The 24,689-nt window shown below is 40.6% G+C and overlaps 1 protein-coding gene across 1 annotated transcript; it reads left to right on the top strand.

The window, feature by feature from the left end:
• Window positions 1–600: 600 nt before the first annotated feature.
• Window positions 601–22,843, top strand: LOC135490793 (leucine-rich repeats and immunoglobulin-like domains protein 2). The gene is made up of 18 exons (XM_064776296.1): window positions 601–1,009; window positions 2,727–2,798; window positions 5,732–5,803; window positions 6,401–6,472; window positions 10,278–10,415; window positions 10,582–10,725; window positions 11,188–11,331; window positions 12,964–13,035; window positions 14,043–14,114; window positions 14,376–14,519; window positions 14,783–15,007; window positions 15,268–15,431; window positions 15,648–16,244; window positions 16,471–17,046; window positions 17,203–17,355; window positions 17,685–17,936; window positions 18,102–18,191; window positions 18,511–22,843. The coding sequence occupies exons 1-18, from the start codon at window positions 825–827 to the stop codon at window positions 18,729–18,731; spliced, it is 3,393 nt and encodes a 1,130-aa protein (XP_064632366.1). The 5' UTR covers window positions 601–824; the 3' UTR covers window positions 18,732–22,843.
• The last annotated feature ends 1,846 nt before the right edge of the window (window positions 22,844–24,689 follow it).

Below are 24,689 nucleotides of genomic sequence, written 5' to 3'. Positions count from 1 at the left end.
GCAAATGAATTGTGTACACATCAGGGGAAAACTCAGCCAAACGACTTTCACTGAAAATGTCAACCAAAAATCAATTATAAAGTTGCTGCAAATTTGATTAAAAGAACAAACATTATCGACAGTCTGGGAATTTAAAAAGTGTTGCGTTAACTCAAATTGACCAACTTTTACAAATATATATTTATACTGTAGTTTATCTACTTCAAATATCTACTGCCAATTCCATGACTTTGGTCGCGTGAAAAGTTCAGACGGCTGACAAAACATGATGAAATTATAAGTTACATACCCCAAAATATTATTGATACCTCTCCCAAAAAGCCCAATAAGTTTACCCAACCCAATCTAAAGATGATTGTTGCATCTTTTTGAAGACACAATTTATTGATTCTGTAGTAGTTAATCAAGAAATAATGTCAATTAAATGAAATCGGTTCAAGTGTGTGGTTTCCTTTGCAAAAGAAAGCGTGTATTTCACTTTTCGACGCAAGCAGACGACACCGCAAGCGTTCGGTTAATTTAATATACCAGTCACGTGCGCGCGCTCCGCCAATCACAACCCTCGTAACAATTGACGGACTCGACCTAAGAAAACGTGGGTGTCGAAATGAGCGGCCGCAGTAGCTAGAATGGCAGTGTTGAATTTATGTCAGTTCTGAGACAGAACTATGGCAGTTAGGATCATAATCGTGTAGCAGGAGTATCATGAACTACTACAGTGATGAATTACAAACATTACATTGGATATATTCTTCGCTGAAGGCTTCTAGCCTTGGATTTTGTGAACTGTTTTGAGCGGGGCCTATCATCGGGCCAAATCCAATATGGCCGCAGTGTTTTTGTATTTCTATGCACCTTTTGTTGTCTTCGCAGGATTTTTACTCTCCTCTGTCGCATCTCAGAAGATACTCTGTCCGTCAAGCTGTTCCTGTTTAGGATCTATGGTGGACTGCAGTAAGCTGGGACTGACGGAAGTACCGAAGGACCTGCCAAACTGGGTGACAATCTTGTAAGTTTTCCCGTCATTTTCTATCGCTTTTTCCACTGTACGATAAGCGTATACATTGTATACAGATAGTAGTGTATTGCGTGCATGGCTTCTACTCGACTTCTGTGCATTGGCGAGCTATGTTCAGCTATACTCTTTAACTGTAGTTATGAGAGAGCTGTCAGTTTTCCTTGTAAACCGCCTGAGCTAACTCATATCATAGCATCATGAAAAATACCCTTGTTTTTAAGTGAAGTCCGACCACTGCTCTCTATCTTGTAGGCCTAATGTCAAAAGTCACATGAAGCAGTGTCAAATGTCATGATATGATTTATATGAATATGATGTCAAAAAAAGGAAACGTAAAATGTTAGTGTGAATCCTTGCAAGGCCGTACCGTACCAATGATGACTGTGTGGAGAAACTAAACCTCAAAAGGGTTTTTTGGTGACTTCTGAATAGTATAAATAATTAGAATATCATGATATGGGTGCAAAGGTTAGATTGGGTTGTTGAGCAATTATGTGATGGATGGTGTGGAGTTGTCAGTATCGGTTGTAAGCCCAAACTAAGTTATTCTAAACATTTTATTGTCCAATTTAGGAAATATTGTGACAAACATTTATTAGCTGGACGCAATTCCCATCTCAACACGAGACTTCCAAATACATGTATAACAAATTTGGGACCAGTACAGTACCCCTACCAATCATGAAATTGTACCAAGCTCTCTTTAGCTTGGGGTGGCTATTAACATGTATTGCATGGTTTGTAAGAACATCAAAGAGAAGCAATTCTTTGTGAACAAGAGTCACATTTGCTGTGATGTGAGGTCACCAATTTGACAATTCACCAATTAGTTAACCTTGATTGCTAATTTGTCCAAATTCCAAACAATAGGTATTATTGATAGCATTGATTGATTGCCTAATACACACTTCATCCCTTTTCACCAACTGCCCTTTCTGTGACCAAATGATAATTATAAAATTATAAAAGATCACTGAATAGGATACAATACAATAGAATTACTACAAACTAATGAACTGTTCACGTATTATGTGGTTTATGACACTGACATAATTAACTTATTGGCCTACCCCAGGAGGCAAAAGTGACACTATTGTTTTTTCTTGATGACCCTTGGGAACCCTGTGTTTCAAGGGTCCAGATGGTATATTGCACCTCTATTCATTAGCTTGCAAAACCCTGCCACCTGAAAGTGTGAAGGAAAATATGACACCATAATTCATTTTAACACCCTCAATTAACCCATCCTCCTCTTGGAGAAAACAAAAAGATTACAGGGTGATTCGCTCCAAACGTCTTTCAAATTATAAATAACCAATTGTTTGTATAATTCCAAAATGCTGTCAACACAATATTTTTAGAGTACTCTGGAAAGTGTATAGCAGTGTGTTGAAAAAAGTGTTTCCAATCTAATATTAAAATTCTAGTAAAACAATGTAAAGTGCTATCCAAACCATGGGTTGCGTAAAGTCTGTTGAAATAAAACTCCTCTGTGTTGATTCCTCACTTATTGACTAAGAACTCTGAAAACAGAGGACACTGCTCCTACAACATACCACAACAGTAACTACATCACGTGAAAACAAGTTTATACATCATTTTCAATGAAATTGTACTCCCCATGTTTCTTATTTATAAATCCTCCCTGAAGGCTTGATTCCAGAGGAAGTAAATCGAAAATAATTTTTGTTTGTTTTCTCTTCTTCAGGGCATTACATTCAAACACAATAAAGGAAATACCGGCCGATGCGTTTGAGAATCTGGATAAACTGGAAGAACTGTAAGTTTCTTTATACATGTAGTCTGTCAGTATTTATCTCAATATCTGGCACCATCATTGCAATGTGAGATACATCATGAGACTCGCCTCTCTTATCTGCTTTGTTCAATTATTCATTCATTTATTTGCTGTTGACTGAAAGTGAATTCAAGCACAACACAATCATGACAGTTCCGTGGCCTTTAAATTTTGTATTAGATTCCATTAGATAGATTTTGATTGCCAAGTTGTATACTTGCTCATTAAAGTGGGTCTTAGTGCTTTCTGCATACACACGGGCCAAGCAATGTGTATGTTTTGACAAATAAGGTATTGCCTGCCTATTCTGTCCACGGTGCAAAATGCTTTTTAGCTAACATTTGGTCACCTTTCAAACTGTTCCTGTTCTCAGGGTATTTGTGAGGAGTTCAGTCATCAAAAGTTTAGCAAAAACGTTATGTTATGGTTTTCTCCAAGCGAATTTGACTTCCGAAGTCTTGGAGGTCTAAGTCCATTTGATAATTGCAATTACTATCTATGATATCAAGGATCGAACTATACATATAGAGTCATAGTAAAAATGGAAGAATTGCTGAGCTAAGCTCGTTGCCATGAAATGCTCAACAAATGCGATTTGTCACATTTTTTGATATTTTGAAAGTCAATAAAACCGAGTGTCATAATGTCAAGAGATAGCCCAATAAAGTCAAGGTGTCAAAGTGATTAAATAAATCTTTTGAAGTTACCTAAAAACTTGATAGGCGAAACATGTCTTATCAGTGCGAGTCTATAAAAATGCCTTGTCAAAAGCTTAGAATACATGTAATATGTGACTTATCATTGTGTTTGTGCCCTTCCAGTATGTTTCTCTTATGACAATCTCAAGAAAGGGTGTCTTATCTTGGTCCCATCTCGAACACCTGGACCGGGCTAGGGTACAAGGTGTGAAGAATGTGACATTCTCTTGTTGTGCCTGTATTGGTTGACCTAGTTCGGAGGACTGCCATTGAGAGTTGGCATTGAGTTTGGAAGAGTTGTGGGTATTGAAATTGTTGACAGCTGACCTGTTGTGTTGTGAAGCGTTCACAGTCTTTTTCCAAATCTTCAATCCTTTTCATGTGTAAAATGAATGCATAATTTAGAAAGACTAGACTCTATACAGTGCGTTTGTAAATCCATCTCTGAGTCTGAGCTCAATATTCATGAATTATTCCAACAGAAACAAGGGCCAAGTCAAACAGTGTTTTGTCATGACTAAACTAACTCCTTCGCTAATGCATAGGTTCTGTTTGGCAACTGAAAAAGGTCTATCGCACAGTGGTGAAGCCAGGTCTACCCTCGGTCTTCATAAATACCACATTCTGATTTGGGAGCCCTGTGCGTTATTCAGATGGCCAATATGCATGACCATGCATATAAACTGCGGTGAGTTCGTGCCGGTGAATATGGATTGTTGGATGATTAAGTGCACAACAGTGCTTATCATTGCCACACAGGCACTAGGGGTTTCCATGGGTTGCCTTGGCTGCTGGTCTGGATGATAGGCAAACGTTGGGAGAATGGAATAGAGGAAATTGCCAGTTTGTCTAGAATGGCTAACTCTTCAACAAGTGGTCAGTTGTGTGTGAGTGTGTCACCCACCAAAAAAGAATCGGTTCAAGTTTTAAAATCAGCCACAACAAGTCAGAATTGTTGCTGTTTGATGGTCAACTCGAAACCTGAATTTCCTGGTAGACCCGAGACAACATTAATGAAAATGGGCAACAATTATTCATGTCTGACCTACAAAGTGTAAGCTGTGAATGGGTTTCGCATCCCTTGGATGTGAATGGCAAATGGCTTTGCTATCACCCTCCTGTGTATTGCCATGTCTATCAACAAATTGGTGTGAGTCAGCCACGAGCCAGAGCTGTCTTGGAGGTTGAGGTGCTACCACAGATTGAGCGTACATGCAGCTAGCGCTAGCCTGCTTGTCAGATGTGCGAGAATCCACACATCCTGGCTGTTGATATGGATTATGCTAATTACCTTGCTGGGGAAATTTATTGGTTACCATGGCAACAGGAGAGCATTTCTCAAGATGTAGGCAAACATTTTCCTGAAACCCACAGTTACTATAGTTTTGTGAAACAGTAGGCTATTGAATTTGTGTCATATTTATGGGAAATTTAAGATCAGTCTTCAGAGGACAATGGTTTTCTTAATGTTGTTGAAGTATACTTCTTGATTTCCAGCTCTTTGTAAATTGTCACTTGGCCAAAGTGTCATTTTTAGCGAAGGTGTTTGTCAGATTGCTTTCAATCTGCTGAGCATCGGTGTATTTTTGAAACACTCAGTGCTTCTCTCACCAACACATCTTAGCTTGCTATTGGCATTCAGTTTCGAAGTCCCTGATTAGTGATATTTTCTAAACCTCTCCAGTCATTGAGATTCCATGAGTTGTCATGGTCCTTACGATCTATTGCTAGCGTATAAATACCCTAACGTTTTCAATACCCCTTTGCTTGGAGTGTGCTCACACAAAACCTTCCACAGGGTTCTCAACGTGCTCATGCACACCTGTGTACACTTCCCAGAGGGTTCTTTTGGGCTAACTCTCTTTCATAGGGAAATGCTATTATTCGCTATTGGGAATTCAGCCCAGGTGTGTAAAGGGTGTTACGTGACTTGTACATGTGGCCTCGGGGTGAAAAATTCAGTTCATTATTCACACTGAAGAAAGGTTTTAGTGGATAATTTGTTAATCATGTAATCAGGGGTTGAGGGGTAGTTCTCATGTTTTGCTTTGGATTGCTTGATTTTTTTCCACGGTATTCTCTATGTACAGGGGTAGATAAGGAAATTGATTTCCTTTCGTTTGAGGGTTACTTGTGAAAAATTCAAACAAATAAGCTCCTGAGATATAAAAAATTGCATTGTTTTGTAATGTTCTTCCCCAACTTTTGTCTTTGCAGGTACTTGAGTAACAATCAACTGAGCTCATTGAATGGTTCCATCTTTCAACATCTTTCGAACTTGAAAACTCTGTAAGTATCCGCTGAAAGGCTGAGAAAAGCAGGTTGTGATTCTTCAGTCCTTCCAGTTTAAAAAAATGTTTTACCCACAGAAGTTTTTTTCCGTTGACAGCCATTTCGCATTCCAAGACAACAGCATTAAAAATATGCAAAGTCTTTTGACTCGGTCTGATCTAACACCAAGCTGACAACATTCTCAAATGTGATTGGAATATCGCTGCCTCATTACAACGTTTCGCGACCTGGTGTAAAATTGATTCACCAAGTATTTCTTGTTGACTGTTCCTGATCAAATACATAGTGAATAGTGCGAGTTCTGATCAGAAGAAAAACACCGGTGGGTCTTGCGTGATTGAAAGGCCCTATTGAATAGTAACGGTGGGGGATAAGATTTTTTTTGACAAGTTCTTGATTGAGATGTTCGCACTCTTCAACATGTTATGTATGAAGGCTACCCCTGCTGTTTGGCAAATATTGCACCGTTTGGCAAATATTACGCTGGCGTGCCACACACATGTGACACATCATATAAATCATAACGGTAAAAAAAACATGTCCAAGAAGATATATTTGCAACCATCAATATGTTTTCGTTCCTTCTTGTTACAGAAAACTTTCATACAACCTTTTGACCGAGATTCCTTACATCCAAAATGGAGGCAACCTGAGCTACCTGTTTATGTAAGTATTTGATTCACCAAATCCGACTCACCAATTAAAGTGGGTACAGGTGCAATTTGATTGACAATCCTGACAAGAGAATGATTTTATGCAAAATATCCATACTGTTTGCCTGATATTGTGGTGAGGATCAACTTCACCCTTGCACATGCATAGTCTCTACGTGTACCATGGTGCATGTGATGATGACTACAATCTGTTGAATTAGAAACTGTTGAAAAATAAACCAATTTATCTTCTTTCGGCCCACAAGCAAGATTCTCTATATTTTTCCAAGTCGTAGGTGTGAGCCTTTGGGTAGGCCTAGAGCATGTTGCAGGATCTCCCATCGGAGTTCTCTACCTTGTGCTGCTAAAACAGGCGCTCGTTGAAGACGAGGTGTAACTGGAGAAATCGCCAATAAAGAAAATCGGGAGGCTAAAGCGATGTTCGAGTACATGTTCTCCGGCCCAATTAGCAAAAGCTAACTTCTTCCCAACTTGTCTCATGTTAGCGCTGTGAAAACTGAAACGGAAGTTATGTTCTGTATAATAACATTAGCAATGCTAACAACTCTGGCGCTAATGAAGTCTGCCTATGTTTGGGAGTGATATAGCGTGCAAAATACTTAGCTCCTCTGACTGAGAGCATAGGAGGCCAACAACGCCCATGACTTCCCTAGCTCCTCCATCTTTTGTCCCTGGCGGTCCTCTCTAGGTTGTGCTTGGGAGTGACCCATGATCATGTCACTGTCGAGGAACCGCTGCCCGCTGTTCCCAGGCATGCCCCTTTTCCTCCTCCACTGCGGGTTTCTTGCAGTCAGTGTTTTTGAATACAGAGGTTTTTGGATCAGTTTCAAATGTCATGTAAAACTGTGCAGTTGTTCTTTCCAACCTTCAGGAACACAGGCCATCAATTGCGCATTGTGGGCACTGTTCTTCTGAGTTTTAGCACCTCTCTGCATAAATAAACAAGACTTGAAAGGGACAAGAAAAAAAGTATGTTTCCTGCCTTACCTTTTGGATTACACCTGTCTCGAACCATTTCAGTGGTATTCAATGGCACTTTGCTTATTTTCGCTCTCCAGTTGGCCCTTCCAGTATGCCAGATTAACTGTTGGTTAAAAAAGGTCTCTGCCCGAAGTTTGTCTCCTGTGAGCGTTGGTGATTGGCCTACAATTGAGTGTGCACTGGCAGGTTTCAAAACTCAAATTTTAAGAAATGCAGCTGAACCCCATTCCTTGGCCAACCAGAAACGTGCGCTCAAAGAGCAAGCAAGTAGGCCGTGCGATAGTCTCTGTCAGACTACTAAAAGTGTTGCGCTGGCATGAAACGCCTATGTTCTTGCCATTAATGATATTAGTTTGAGCCTGGTTGGAAGGTTGAAGCAAAGCCTTGCTTCCATTTGTCAGACAAGTGGCAGACCATCTCAAGTAGTCAAGAGCAAATAGTCAGATATACCCTCCCATCTCAACGTTGCCGGTGGTTGTTTTCGCACCTAGAATGCCTTGGCTATGCGAAATAGGCGGTGTTTACATGAGCATTTGTCAAAAAGGAGATGTAATTGCTTATTTCTGCTTACACCTTGGCGCACTTAAAACATGCCAAGATAGATGGAAAGATGGGGGAAAAAGTGCTGCAACATAACTTTGGTATAAAACAATAATGTTCTGCTGGAAACCTGAGAAATTACTGTGCAGTAGGCCTAGGACTCCATCGGGTATGTTTGGCATAGCTACACTTGTAGTGTTTTAGCTAGATGTTCCAGCAGAGCTAAGGCATTCACTTCTCCTCATATCCTTCCTTTCTCCATGAGTTTTGTTTGAATCATGAAACATTTGAATAATATGAAGAAGGAGCCGACGTAGCCCTCACAGATGTTTTGCTTGAATTCACCAAAATAAACAAGAGAGGCTGCTCTTACTTTTCGACTTGATAGTATTTGAAAAGTGCCTCTGGAACATCATTTTGAAATGGAAACTCCTGCCACATTTTCATAGCCAGTGTAAGTAAGTTGCTATGGATACAAGATTCTGCTTCTGAAACAGAATGTTCAGTATGAGCTCTGTCCCATTAGTTTGTTTTTGTGTGCTAAAAACTTGACAAGTGTTGGCATTAGCAGCTGTCATACATGTGGTTGGACCAATTTGCCCTGCTCAGATATTCAATGTGTTTATTTACCCTAAAACAAGTCCCACTTGCAAACTGGATCTATGCCTTCTGTAGGTCACATCATCGTGTGCACCCTTTAGGGCCCACTCTTTGACTTTCGCATCTACATTGAGAAACTAAACCAAGTTCTGTGCATGCAGCATCTATAGACTGGGTAGACTACAGTACTGGATGTCAGATGTGGTTTGAAAGGCCAGTATACACTGGTGTTCAAAAAGATGATGTTACTCATGATCTTGAAACAATTTCTCTGATCCAAGTGACATCTCACATTCCCATGAATGTTTGAGTGAAAACTGGTACAAAAACAAGCCTGGCCTGTTTATAATTTTCAGATTTTGTAGAATAAAAAGCCCTCTGGTGTAGCACAGTTAATTGGCGTCACATCAAAATGCTGGTCCAATGACAAGATTGGACAATACAGGTAGCAATGATCAAATGAAAACTTCCAATGACACCACCCAGTGCCTGAAGTTTACATTCAACACTCATTCTCCATGACGATGTCACGGCTATCAGCCCAACTCTGCCAGCTATCATCAAACATCTCGGCGAAATTTAATTGGGCAAATCCGCCTGAAGCGCAGGACAAAGCTATCCAGGCAGGATCACTTCAGTATGCAACACATCAGACAAAATATCAATAAATTAGGCTCCAATCTCTTCACGCTGATGGCCTCGGACCAGATTTAGCTTGGCAATATTGCGGCCACCAAAATGACAATAGCCCACAACGAACAATGCTGTGTGTTACATAACACGGGGTATTTTGAGTTCCATGGAATATGACGGGCCACGCTGTAAAGAAGGCACTTGAAATTTAATTAGTGGCGGGGATGAGGAGGATTTTTGTTCGGGCGCGGATGCGAGAGCTGGGAGAGAATTTGTAAAATCTCGAGTGGTGATGGTCAACGTGGAGAGGATTTGCGTTTTAAGAGCCGAAATAGCCTGAAATTCAGAGTCTTCCCCATTATTGGTTGAGTTTCTCACAGACCTAAATAGACTTGGCAATGATCTCGTAGTTTCTTGCCATCAGAATAAATTTTGCAATGTTTGTACTGTGAGAAGGCCGAAATGTCGCCTTCGCAATAAAACCAAAGAAAAGTTGAGAATCTGATGATTTTCATGAGAAAAATGGAAAGATGTGTAGAAGTATGCTGTTTTCATGTAATTTGATCACCACTACCATTCTAGATGGGTCATAATTAGGTCAATTGATTACTTCTCCTCATGTAGCTGTTCAAGATGAAACAGCGTTATTTGATCTGGGTGAGGAAATACTGAGATCTCCGTGCAGGGCTTGAAGAGACCTTTCACCGGGAGAGCTGGTGGAAGTCGTTTTTTCCTGCAGTGCCCGTGAGGCACAATACAAATGCTAGTATGACAAATGTATAGTTGTTGATGTGCTTTTACTGGCATGTGTGTAACTACAGCAGCTGTTGAAAATGAGATTGGGTTTTGGACTGAGAAGGGCACATGTTGGACATTGTTAAAACCAGCCGAAGTTGCGGAAGTTTTCTGTGGTTGTCCTAAATAATCTTTTAAAAGAGAAAGACTTTTAGGGTTGGAAATTTCACATTTTCACAACATATTTTCCAGCTACATGTATGTCTCTGACAGAGATGTGATATTCTTTTATTTTGTGTACTTTGCAGGCATCACAACCAGTTAGAGATGATCAACGGCGACGCGTTGGATTACCTCCCAAAGTTACGGACCCTGGACTTGAACTTCAACGCGATTTCGGAAATACCTTTAGGAACATTCTCAGCCAACTGTCCCTTGCATCAGCTGTAAGTCAGTTCAAGAATTTTAATACTGATTAGGGATTGCCTTCAAAAAGGTATTGAGTCTCTGAGGTCCTTGTCCAAAAACGGTCACTTATCTTTAGATTTTCGATTGGAAGAAGTTGGGACCGATCAGTTCAGCTTGAGTAATATTTTCTTGTCATTTTTTTAGGTTTCTCAACAACAACAAACTGGCAATGCTTGAGAAAGGCTCGTTGGACAACCTGACGTCTTTGGAGTATCTCAAGATGAACAAGAACAAGTTGTCGATCATTCCTAAAGATGTTTTCCAGAAAATGATCAATTTGAAATTCTTGTAAGTTTGGTGTGATATAGTCCATAGACCTGCTGCCAAACGATACATATTTTGCAAAAATTTCCGAATGGAAACTTACCGGCATTGGCACCTACTACAAGCATAACGTGGAGATATTGTTTTAACAGCTGTGTTGATGGTATGGTTGGGTTATCAGTTGAGCTTGATGGAAAAAGAGCCAGAATAAACAGTAACTGAGGTGACTAGGATATGATTGAGAATCGGCTGTGATCCAACTTCGATTCAGTCATCGTTTTGAGGCTGTTCAGGCTTATGATTGGCAATTGGAAACGTAGTAGCCTTGTGGTGGTATAATGCCATACTTCAGTGCGGTGGCTTTTACTTTCACTCTGCCAAGTTTGCCGATTCTGTTCTTACTGTGTGTTGAACAAATGAGTAATACAAAATCAGCTGTTTCACCTTTGAAATTATCGTGACTGATCAATGTGCTTTTCGTTGCAGGGAGTTGAATCGCAATCGTATTCGTACAGTCGAGGGTTTGAGCTTCCACGGTCTTGAGAAGTTACGCGTGCTGAAGTTGCGTCGTAATGTCATCACCCAACTCATGGATGGTGCATTCTGGGGACTTGGAAATATTCAACAGTTGTAAGTGTGCCAGTTTTCCATCTTTTACTGAAGCAGGCTTGGAAAGAGTTTCCCTGTTTACGATATCTACATGTATCTTGGGAGAACGCATCTGTTCATACTCAAAACATGTCATTCTCTTCCTGACTACCAATTCATCTCTGTTGCCACCTCACACCTTGGGTGGGTAGAGGTGTAAGATTTCTCACTGCCTTGTACATAAACTAGTTCAGAGGTCAGACACTGATGCATGCCAAAATGCTCTGGGCATAGCTTTGGAGGCATGGAAGTAATTTGTCCTGGCTTTCTGGTACATTATGTGAATGTCTTTCAGATGACACTTAGTCATAAAGAGTAAAAAACTTCCCTCCTGCCGGGAAATTTGTTACAGATGTATGCTGGTATCTATCCGGGATGGGTTCCAATGTAATGCAGAGTCAGTTAGAACTAATATTTTCAAAAGCTGAGTTTTTTACATTGCTGGATTTTTAAAACGTCAGTTGATTTTTATCTATGTTTATGATATGTCATAACACTTATTTCAGAAGGGGGGTTTGTTTGTTGTGATTCTAGCTCAGTTCAGAGATGGGATTGGTTAGTGACTTCCAAATATCATCATGGCACAAAAAAAGTAAAAATGCTACAACTCACTTCTGATCTTTTGACATACAAAGATAAAAAAACGTTCCCCATTTGTGTCCTCACAGGCAATTAAATTCAATTCAGTAACAAGCCCACCTGCAAATCATTACAAATCTCCTAATTTCTTTTGTTTTGACACATGCGTGAGTGGCGGGTAGGTGATGAACTTCTTTCATATGTTGATAAATATCTGAATCACAATTTTTTGAGTCCATCCACAAGCTGGTTATTGAGGAAATCATAAGTCATCGACCTATTTTCATGTGCAACTGTGAGAGGAGAGTTTGCCAAAAAAACTTTCTTGAATATTTTGACGAAATCCAGATATGATACATGGCTTAGGCTCTCAAATAATAGAAAATCAGACTTCAAATAGTGTGGTATCATACTTTCAAAACGGAGTAAAGAATAAAAAGCCACAAACCATCCTTCCATAAGCAGGCCTTTGGGTTGTTTCTAAAATAGACTCGCACAGTTGATTGTTAAAGGCCTGCTGTTGGAGGATGCCAAGTTTTGAGCTATATGCCATTTAAAAGTCATTGAAAAATATTGTTGACCAGTGATAAGCAACCCCAAATTTGTATAGTGTTGCCCCGGTGCGGGATGACTGAGTACACTCAACTTGTCCTGCTTTCAACCATGGGCATTACCTTGGCATTATTGTTCCTTTGTTATCCCTGTCTCCTCTCTATTATGCCTGTAACTTGATACGGGCTGCACTATCCCTGGTCCAAGGGTTCAGGTTTCTGCTATGTTTAGCGTGTTTGCTATGGGACCTTGTTTTCATAGCGTCTAACCCTTTAGGAACGGACTGCGGATACAAATGGAATCCGGGACGATTTCTGACCGATATTGGCGATAATCAATTACTTGTGTAGTTTCTTGAAGCTTGAAACCATGTTAAATTTTGTGTTACTTGGCCATACTGACTGGTATTTCCCACTCAAATGTAGTCCTGACACAAACCTTGTAACTTGTAATCTTAACCATGTTTTTTTTTTCTCTTTGCAGAAAGCTTGATAATAATAATTTGACAACTGTAGCAAAGGGATGGCTGTATGGACTATCCTCACTTCAACAGCTGTAAGTTGATGTCATCATATTCACACTGGAACCTCCCTTCGCAAACAACTCTTAAGCAAAATACCCATTTTAGACAGTTGTTCTTGTCGAAATATGGTCACTTTTATATGATTTGACCTGTATTAATCAGACACCTATTAGAGCGGCATTTGTCTGTCCCATTCCCATGGGTGTCCATGGGAAGTTCTACTGTAGTTGGTTTAGGTTTGAATGATTCTAAATTTAGGCCTACTGTGTGCATCCATCCTGTGATTATCACATATCTCAAAGTATGTTTGGAGGGTAGGGGTAGAACTACTAGAAGTTGGAGGGGGGAACATGAATTGGGTTAGGCATACTGCCCCGAGTGATTAACTTAGTTTGATTTCTGCTGATCAGAGTTGCAAGGTAAAGCAGCTTCCTCAGAATCATCTTTGCGGAACGCAGACAAGAAATAAAATATCATTATTTTCATGACGCCTTGTAGAAGTACTGTTTCTGTTTTCAAGTGTGCCGTACTGAGGCACCATTCAGGGTATAATTAGTGTGACAAATATGTTAGCACTTAATATCAGTATGAATATACTGTGGCTGGGGCTATGTTTTGAAATGTATGGATGTCCTAAATTGTATATATCATAAATCTTGACCTCGGGAATGTTACTTCTAGCAGAGGAGCCAAAAATATTTTATATTGCTTCAACTTGAGCAGTGAGCTTATTTTCAAGTTATGTTCATGACTCTGCTCCACCCTAAATAGCCCACAGAATGTATGTGCAGTTTGGTTGCAATCTACCGGTGCCTTTATTCTTGTCATGGATCACACGCCAGTTGGAAGTGGCCAGTCACTTGTTATGACTTGCCAAGTGATTTGTTGCATTTGTGCGGGCTGCAATAGTTTATGCTTTTGCCTTGGAGTGGCAGCACTGCATCGTGTTGAATCGTAGCACAATCTGCACTGGAGAAAGCACATAAATTAACTGTTGTTTGGTTGAGGTTTAATCATTTCGTGTCTTCTCTGTTTGCAGGTCTCTGGCTCACAACAATATCCAACAGATTGATGCAGATGGATGGGAATTCTGCCAGTTGCTGCTAGAGCTGTAAGTTGAGATATTTACTATCACAGCCATGTTTTGAGCAGCATTCTTCACCATCACAGTATAGTGGACATTGTCATTTACATCTTTGTCTAATGACTTGGACAGTAATACTAACTACTTTGGAAGCTTGCTACCCCAAGAGGAATGGCTTTGTAATGATAGCTAACTGTGTGTTATAATTGGTGACAAGAGGATGTATCTCTTGAAATTTTGTTGTGCTAGCCTCTGCTTGTACTTTAAAATGTGCCTTCTCCTTTCCAGTGATTTGAGCCACAACAGGATAACTGGTATTGGAACAGCAACGTTCGACAGGTTGAAGAATCTTTCCTTGCTCTCCCTCAATTTCAACAAAGTCTCATACATCGGTACAGGAGCCTTCAAAGGTCTTGCTAAACTCACAGCCTTGTAAGTACACCGCTTGTTACGCAAAATCTAGACTTCTAGTCCAGCACATGTGTCAGGGCATTTTAGGTTGGTGGCAGACTGACTCACATATATTCTCTATGGACATCAAACAATGACCCTTACGTTAACAACTAGCCTACCCAGTGTCAAATTTTATAGCAGTGGAGGTATGTTTGAAGGTGGTCAGAATTTGAAGGACACAACATCAAGAGAGAAATCCAAAAATGGTATAGATAAGAAAAGTCTGTTTTCGATCATTTCAGGGAGATGAACAACAACGAGATTTCATGGACAATCGAGGATATGAATGGAGCCTTCGATGGTCTGACCAGTTTGACTCGACTTGGCCTGGATAGCAATCGTATAACTTCCATCGCAAAGAAGGCGTTCTTTGGCTTGGATATGTTGAAGACACTTCATCTGACTGATAACGATATTACGTCGATTCAGAGCAATGCGTTCCAGGTTATGAGGTCTTTACAGGACTTGTAAGTTCATTTTTGATAATCAATAGTTTTTAGAGTTTGAGCTGAAAGAAATTGTTGCAGAATATTGAAATTGAATTCTCAGATTGATAAAATATATAAGCGCATTTGAAACATTCAGTGTATAGCCATCTGAGTGACCTGAAAGACTTGAAGTCAAGACAGTTCTTTTGTTGTTCAAATACATCTGGTCCAAATGTTGGTAAAAATCCATCTACTTTATGCATTCTCTTTATATTTAAGTGCTCATATGTATCTTTCAGACGCTTTAACTCCACAAACCTCCTTTGCGACTGCCATCTTTCATGGCTGGCTGAGTGGTTGATTCAGAGTGGTTTCCGGAGTTCGGTCAATGCCCAGTGCGGCCATCCACTGTGGTTGAAGGGCAAAAGTATCTTCGAGATCAAGGCCAGCGACTACAAGTGTGGTAAGTGAAACCTGAGACCTCGGCTGAAGAGACGAGCCTCCTTAGCTTTGGAGGTTGAAGTTACAAACTGAGCAGGGTAAAAAACTTCTCAAAGGAGGAAGCTTTTGATACAGATATTCTCCCTGTCAATCCTGGCATAATCTCATCATGTATTAAACTCACTGTAACTCGCAGCATTTCTGTTCATAGTCTGATTTTGTCTCATTCTTCTTTCAGATGACTTTCCAAAGCCGATAATCATCACTGAGCCCAAGTCACAGATTGCGCTCCGAGGGGGCAATGTGACATTGCAATGTTCCGTAGCAAGTAGCAGCAACTCGCCGATGCAGTTCTCCTGGAGGAAGGACAACGTTATCATTAAAGACGCTGATATTGAAAACTATGCTTCGACTGGCGACGGAAGGGTCATGAAATTTACGACGCTTCTCCATATGAAGAATATCCGAGATGAAGATGAGGGTCGCTACCAGTGCATCATAACAAACGAATTTGGTACAACTTATTCCCAGAAGTCGAAAATTACCGTGCATGTTTTCCCAACGTTTACGAAGACGCCGCTTGATGTCACTGTGAAGTCTGGTAGCACTGCTCGACTGGAGTGTGCCGCTACCGGACAGCCGCAACCGGAGATTGCCTGGCAGAAAGATGGTGGGGATGATTTCCCTGCAGCGCGGGAACGTCGCATGCATGTGATGCCGACCGATGACGTCTTCTTTATTGTCAATGTGAAGAGTTCGGATGAGGGAATGTACAGCTGCACGGCCACGAATGCTGCAGGAACTATCATTGCGAATGCTACTCTATCAGTTCTTGGTAGGTATAATCTAAAATCACCCTAGTTTCCTTCTTCAGAGGTGTTAAAAGTGGCATCATTTTCGAAAAGGTGGGAGTTTTCATTCAGTTAAATGTCTCTGAAATGGGTGGAGACTTAGAAAGTACCTGGTAATGTGCAAATTTTATATTTTAGTGTGTACACTTCTCATCATGACCAACTGGCACTTGTCTTACATGTACTTAGTTGTTTGTGATCTTCTTTCAGAAACGCCATCTTTTGTCAAAATGATGAAGGACAAGAGGGTGAAGGCTGGCGAAACAGCGGTCCTCGAATGCATGGCGACAGGAAGCCCAAAACCCAAACTCTCCTGGCTAAAAAACGGCAAACCACTGGAAATCACTCCAAGGCATTTCTTTACGGCAGAGGGACAGTTATTGATCATTGTTCAAATGGAACAGTCAGACTCAGGGAGATATACGTGCGAGATGACAAATACCTTAGGTACAGAGAGTGATTCATCAGTTGTGACAGTTATCGGGGGAGAAACCGCGCAGCAGACTGGATTAGGTGGTGGGGGTGGCCTGAGCGATCAGTCCACCACCATCGGCATCATCATTATAGCGGTCGTTTGTTGCGTTGTCGGGACGTCGCTCGTCTGGGTGATCATAATCTACCAAACACGGAAGAAACATGAAGAGTACAGCTCGACGCCTACGGATGAGATTACTCTACCGGTCGATCCGTCAAGTACCGGGAATTCGTACCAGTCATCAGAGAAGGACGAGGGGCATCCTCCCTCGCCAGACTCACTGGAGCGGCATCATAGTCACACCCTACTTTGTGAGTATTCATTTCTTTTCCCGGTTGTTTTGATATTGAAAAATATCTTGAAAAGTGGCATTTCATAACAGCTATGGCCACCAACTAGGTGTCTCCAACTCTCATCAAAGGATGATGTCAGCAGTGACTGTGACGCAATGTTCATTTCTTTTGCAGCATTTTCGGGTCACAATCTCACCCTGGATACTCTACCTAAGGGGCGGACAATATGCAATGGTCATGTCGCCCGTTACCTCAGCGACCTCGAGGACATGACAACCACGGCTCTCAGCGATGGCGAGGAGACACGGCCACTTCATCCTCGTTCAGGTAGACATTGATTCTTCTGGAACGATTGATTGATTAGATTTAGCTTTTCGATGATGATGTTGTTCATGTACCTGTTTTGTATAAAAATACACAATCTGATTGAAAAATTGGGTCACGAGGAAGCAATATTTGTAGCTTGTCACATGCCTTTTGTATTGCCAAAAATCAAGAGTAACGTGACGTAGATGGAGTAGTGCCAAACAAAATTGGTGTTGTTGCCTAAAACGAGCAAAGCAAACCAAGAGAATGGTCCTGTAGTTGTTTGTTTACTTCTGCATTGAAGAGGCTGACCCTGTTATGAAGTACTTACAGAGTATGTTTGATTTCAGCTGCGAGTTTAAACAATATTTCTGCACTTGATCACACTGATCAAAATCCCGAGGATCAGCATCCCGTATCATCCACATTCCATCCTCAAGAAGAGGCGCAGCCGTTCCTAACATCACATGATGACACACCATCAACAGTCGCCGACGTGCATCAATATCCTAGTTCACCCACATCGTCACGATGTCAAATGCACAATGATCAATCAACGTTAGGTGGCTATCACGGCACACAACCACCAGGGATATATGCAAGTGAGTAGCTTACAAATTTTGATTTCATAATAAGCCACCAAGAGTACAAATAAAAATAAAACCTTTTCATCATTTGATCTGAAGAGACGTTTAGAAGAGGTAAATGAATTGAATCAAACTTTTCCTTTTGATTTCATTCTAAATTGAACTTGTTCTTCCTTGTAGTATCACCGACAGATGGTTCTGTCCACCCCAGTCATGAATCTGAATGTGCCACATCACCTCAAACGGCCAACGGTGGAATTTTCTCCAACGGTAAGCAAGAACTGACATAATGCAAGATCAAATAGTTTGAATCAATCTATAACTTTCTGCATTATACATTTCTGAATCTGATCACGTCAATTCATGATTTACTTCAACCAATCTCAAGTTAAAAAGTCTGCAAGTCTGCAAGACAGAAATTGGATTGCTTTAGTATGACTTCATCCTCCCCATTGGGGTACTTGCGACTCCAGATGTAGCTCTGTTGATCAATTTGGTAAAAGTTTTGAGTGTGTGTTGTGAACAGTAGCTTCCATGAGCTTTATTGGTACCCTTGGGTCTCGACTGATCTTGTCCTTTCATCTTTCAGGGGTTCTTCCCAACCATGGCCAGTGCTCATCATTGTCTCCACTCGCTACAACACAGCTGATCCTCACCCCTCCTCGCTCTGTAAATACTCATCACGGACTCGAGTCTCATCATAATAAACCCAGTGCCGTGTCGCCACTGCATAGCATTCCGAACGGACACTCATTACCGTTGGAATCAACGGGTGATAAAACGCTACCAAATCGGACATTCGATGTGTAGTGTACAAATGCAGCGTTAAAGACTGTTGCTTCTTAAATTTATAAACGGGTATTTGTCATGTGTGCATCGGCCTATAGAGGGCAGGGCACTGCTGACTCATTTTCGCTGGATCGTATTGGTTTGGCTATCTCAGGACGTATATCACTGCTTGCATTGTTGGAGACTTCGGACAGGATTGCGTGTAATATATTGAGTGATTGTCACGCTGTTTCTGGGCATTGACGTTACTTGCAGCAAAGATATTCAGGTGTTATCAGGAACATGGGATGATATGTCCCATGACCAGAAAGGACTGGGTTCATATCTCAGGTTGTTCATGGCAGTACCAAACTTGAATGATACACAACAGCCTTGGATTTCAACTGAAGTTTGAGCCATTCTTTCTGTGTCTGTTGCTTCTTCTTGAATCCTAAAGGATTTTGTCTTATTTGACTTGGGTTTCTGTAACTTCACATGATCAGGCTGACAGTTTTTTCTCCCATTGGGTTATTTTTGTGAAGACCTCCTTAATGGTAAAATTTGCGTATTGTCAGTTTATGAACATAAACATGGTCTAATTTTCACACTTGTTTGTCAACAGGCAGTAAGGAGGTCTTCCTGGCGGGGGGGGTTAAGAATTCATGACATGACTTCTTTAGTTATGTCTTCGCGAAAAAGGCTTTTGGTGCTATTGTGATATAGAATTTCGTTAAAAAGTGTTGATGTTTTAATGATGATATCAGTGAGCGGCATAGTCGTTAACTAGTATTGGTGATTGCAATTTCTGTGAAATAATACAGCAACACTTTGATAGTTATGATTGTAATTAAAGCTTTACTGGATGAAGGTCTACTGCACTATTGTTAAAAAACATGCTGTTGAAAACTTTTGTCAGTTGCCTGAGCATTTACTTGAAAGTGTGTCAAGGTCAGGCCAGTCGGCCGAATTGCAAATAAAGTCATCCTTGGTGAACTATGTGTCAGAACACACCAACCCCACTGACTCTGGTTCTCGGGCATAACATTTTCTACAAAACGTAGATACTAGGAATTTTGTTAGATCGATCCTAGCTTTTGGCACTCGACAGCTGTAATTTCTGTGCAATCATAATCCAGTTGTGAGACTTTTCTGACTGACACATGGGATTTCCTTGACTTGGAATACCAACCTTTCAACCCCAATCTCTCTGTGTGGACTCTTCTCGACATTGCATTAGGGGAGTCCATTTGGGAAATTGGGTGATGAAGGTTAGAAATTGAACCGATCTGTGATCCTTCTGCAGCAGTATGATGCTTTCTGGCCAGGATATTCTGCAAGGGTGAAATTCTAGATCTTCATTTATTAAAGAATGTCAAAAGGTCGTGGAATTTGCTGTGATGACTTGTCAGTATTTCTTATGTTGCCTGAAGCACACATTTTTCTTCCATGGAATTTTTCCTGTTCCCCAAACCTCTGATGATTTGTTGTGAGTAGTGCTTTAAGATATTCCTCCGCCAAAGTGTTATTTCAAATAAGTACTCACTTCTCTAATACATGCTTAATGGTGTCTAAACACAAACAAATATTGCCAGTCAATTGTTAAAATTTTACTTGTTTAATACTTGCAAGTTCCATTGATAGTTTTGTGGATCAAACCTCCTTGTTCTTCCCTATTGCCAGTTATTTTTCATGACATCTTTTGTCAAAAAAGTATTCAAGCCAAAATTAAGGAGATTGTTTTCATAAACATAAGCATAATCTTCCTCTCAGCCAAAGTTTTCCACCTTTTGGAACTGTTTCCTTACTTTACACAACTTCCTGCTTTTGTTTTTGAAATTGAAGAGTTGGATGCAAAGGCGCTATAAGCCGTTCCGAAAAAATGAGATGACCATGGCAGTATTGTGACTCAAAACAGCTTCAAGTGGATTAAGGAGCTTTCGCATCTTAACTCTTCAATTATGCCTTCTTCCAATTACTAGCGATACTGAATGTTGGTTATCATCTTATTTTTATGCCAAAGATTTTCAGTATCATTATTCACTTGTAATGATTTGGGGGAGAAGAGGTCATGAATGAATGTTCAAATAGATAAAACGGGTATGTTTTAAGTTTGTTCGGGCTTTGAAGTCCACTCACATAGTAAATCTCTATCTGAGCTAAAATGGTCAGATATTGTAATTGCATAATTATGATTGATACCCTGGACGCTTCCAAGTGCGAAGTTATTGTTTCTGATGGGTTCATGAAATGGTGCTATTTTTGATTTCTTTTATTAACTGTGCTAGTGTAGGTTTTATGCGTTCTAGGGTCCTCAATCATGTTGAAAATAAACCTGGTTGTCCTTGGCTTTCAGCAAAGGCAGTTACATCTGTGTGAAGATATCAATCACACCCTGGATCAAGTCTCTGTCTCAGTATAATTATGATGTCTGGATGCAGTTGCATCCTTTGTTCAATACGGGAGGGAAGGGTTTGTCAAATGTGAGCTGTTTGGCTCCAACACCAAAACGGTCTTTTGTACTTGAAATACTTGCTCCGAGTGAATCGTAATACATACTGGTGCACTGCTGTGTACTGCATGTGCATGAAATCATCCCTTTTCACTGCTTTAAACCGTCAAACAGCAAAATGAGGTATCTTGCTTTAATAAAATTTGATTTGATATGAAAAAATATTGAAATGTTTTGTGGCTAATCTAGAGCATCATAGCGTTGTATGTTCTTACTCCATAATGTGGATCTTTGAAGAAATGTTATTTGTTTTTAGACATTATATTAAATTCTTTACCCGAATACCATGAATTTGGATCACTCAGATGGAAGTGTTTCTACATGTAATACCAAAAATATTTATCATTTTTTCCTCGATACCAAAAATACCGATCACTTTGATTAAAGTGAAAATATCTCGTTTTGAGAACATGGTAATTTAGATATTTTTTTCCTTTAATACCAAAATTGTTTTGAGAATATTGTTTGTAGTTGTTCAGAAGTATCAAATTGTATTTCAAAATTTATGTTTCAAATTTACTGACCACCTAGATGAAAGTACAAAATGTACAGTGTAATTTCTTTAAATTTTTGGCCAGTTTGTGATAGTATTAGATCTGTACTGGAGTAATTGGGTATCAGCATCCCAATAGGCGCTGCTCCTTTTCACTAGAGTATGCAAGAAAATGCCGTCAAAACTCATAAGACATGGACATTGTTTGCCTGTCACCAATACCCCAGTAGCGCCGATATTTTGCTGGTTTCAATTGAGTGTTTCATTATCTGGACTTTTATAACTGCTGCATCCAAATATTTGTACATAAATGCCTCTTGATATGTTGGCGGTGTTCCCTTCTTGAACTGATGGGAATATCGGGTCTTATTGAAAACAACCAGGATTGATGTTCTATGGGAAACGGATGTTTTCAACTTAGTATTTTTATCAGTTCAAAAATGGTGCACCTCAACTTGAAATTTCCTCTCATAGTTTATTAAGAATGTTGAAAATTACAGTTGAAGAGTTTCATTTGTTTATGCCAGGTTGTAAAATTGTCGCGTGTCAGCAAAATTTGTCAACAGTCAGAATTTGTGTGGTGAGTCACAAAAAGGGTTGGGGTGGGGTAAAGTGTTATCACTATGTTGCTGTTCGTGTCTTTTGGAAACTTTTGCTGACTGTTTAACTGTCGATGTTGGTGTTGGTCTCTCGCCTGTATCTGGGCAGAGTGACAAGCTCCAGCTATGACTTAAAAGGTAGTCAGAATGTGTGTTCTGTGCGCTTGATAATCTGTTCAAGTTCACTTGGTCATTTATTGGGTGTGAGGGGGAAATGCGGTTCGTATGCTTCACTGCAACTGTTCTCAGTTTCGTAGTAAAACGTAATGCCAAATCTATCAAGTGTAAGAAAGAAAGCTCATTTTTCCAAAACGTTTCCTTTTGTCATGGTTCACAGTTGAACCTTCCTGTGTCAGCTTGTCCTGATTGCAGTGGACAGTATGGGCTGAAATGAGCCTTGTACAGAATGTGTACATAGAAAGAGACTGACCATCTCAGTGTGGTCTTATTTATTCTATCAGATGGTATTATGTGTGTTGTATGATGAGGAATTTGTACAGAAAATTGCCAGAAATAAAAGGACCTAGTTTCAAATGAAAATTGAAAAAATTAAGTACTTAGTTGCTATAGTTCTTTACCATTGTATTCCAGAGTTATGTTTGCTGTGATGTGGTCTTTCTCACTTGTGACAGAGTGATGGACAAGTAGTGCAATACATGCTCAATTCTATGATCAATTGTACTCATTGCCTTCTACAAGACTGGATGGACAGTTGGCACATCGCCTCATCCCATCATGGATCCTGTTTGGTGCAGAAATGCTAAGGGTACATGTGCATATGAAGTCATTTTATATTCGTAACATCAAATGTCCGTGAAGATTTCCAAAATCCAGGTTATAATAATAATAATAATTTATTTGATTTAAAGTGCTAAAATAATGGTGCATACATTTTCTAAGCACTGTACATAATATTAAATGAGTACATTAAAAGTGGTGATTTCATGAGGATAAAAAACAGTTTAAAAACATCCGGAAAATATCAATATTTAAAACATGTATGGCCTACTCTGAATATGTTAGGATAAAAAGATGAGTTTTGAGTTTACTCTTAAAAGTGTTTAGCACAGTGACATCACGTAACCAGCTTGGAAGGGCGTTCCACAGCCCCGCGGCCCGGACACACAGAGATCGATCCCCGAAGACCCCATTTGAACGTGGGATGGCAAGGAGCCAAGGGTCATCCGAGGACCGAAGTCTGCGGCCGGGCGCACGGAGACTGAGAAGTTCCTTCATATACTGTGGGCTCTCCTCATGATGGATGACCTTGTGGGTTGTGAGAAGAACTTTGTAGTCGATACGTGATGTCACCGGCAACCAATGAAGAGATTTTAAAATAGGGGTTATGTGCTCTCTCTTTTTGGACCTGGTTAAGAGGCGAGCACTAGCATTTTGTGCTTTTTGAAGGCGCTGGATTTCACAGCCCGGTAATCCGAGCAAAAGACCGTTTTGGAAATCCAGGCGAGATGTTATTAGCGCATTTATTACTCTGGCACAGGTGGTATTGTCCAGGTATCGTCTGATCTTTGCTATTCTATGGATCTGATAGTAAACCCCCCTCACCACTTGGGACACCTGTTGTGACATAGACATGTTTGCATCAAAAACAGCACCAAGGTTTAAGACATGATCCTGTCGGGCCCGATTCAGCCCTTTATGAACCATCTGTGGTTTGTGGTAGCCAAGTCTTGAACACAGAGGTGTGATATGAACACTGGTTCCAGCAGCAGTCCTAAGGGCATGATAGCCAGTGAGCTAAAAAAGTCGTCACCAAGTCGCCAAAACACGCCTTCTATATGAGCACCTGTTATTGTGGCAATCCCAATGCCATGATGGCCAGCAAGCCAAAACAGTTGGCACAACCAAGTCTGAAGACGGTGTGATATGAACCCTCAGTTCTCACAGCAGTCCTGACGACATGATGGCCAGCTACAAGCCTTATGAGATTGTCACAGCCAAGTCTGTGGACAAAGGTGTGTTATGAACACCCACTTCTGGGGGCAAACCCAATGACATGATTGTCCAGGGCTCGCACTGATCTGTCACCCAATCGACTGGTGCCCAGCAGAGCTCTCGAACTGATCTGCCTTCAAGAGGGGTTGTCCCCAAATAAACCATCGCCCAGAGCTTGCACTGATCTGCCTCAAAGATGAATTGTTCCCCATTAGAGTGGTGCCCAGCAGAGCTCTCGAACTGATCTGTCTTCAAGAATGTTGTCCTCAAATACACCATTGCCCAGAGCTAGCACTGATGCTTGGCTTCAAGATGGGTTTCTCCCCGTTAGGGTGGTGCCAAGCAGAGCTCTCAAACTGATCTGTCTTCAAGCGGGGTTGTCCCCAAATACACCATTGCCCAGAGCTAGAATAGATGCTTGTCTTTAAGATGGGTTTCTCCCCATA

The sequence above is a fragment of the Lineus longissimus genome, chromosome 7 (genome assembly GCF_910592395.1).
Source record: "Lineus longissimus chromosome 7, tnLinLong1.2, whole genome shotgun sequence".
NCBI lineage: Eukaryota > Metazoa > Nemertea > Pilidiophora > Heteronemertea > Lineidae > Lineus > Lineus longissimus.
The sequence above is the reverse complement of the archived record's forward strand: the minus strand, read 5'-3'. Positions and strand labels throughout refer to the sequence as shown.

Bases quoted from the DNA above. Each gene is read 5' to 3' on its own strand.
- LOC135490793 (XM_064776296.1), top strand. From the start codon at position 825: ATGGCCGCAGTGTTTTTGTATTTCTATGCACCTTTTGTTGTCTTCGCA. The intron at 5,804-6,400 runs GTAAGTATCCGC...TTCTTGTTACAG, and splicing joins CTTTCGAACTTGAAAACTCT to AAAACTTTCATACAACCTTT. The intron at 6,473-10,277 runs GTAAGTATTTGA...TGTACTTTGCAG, and splicing joins AACCTGAGCTACCTGTTTAT to GCATCACAACCAGTTAGAGA.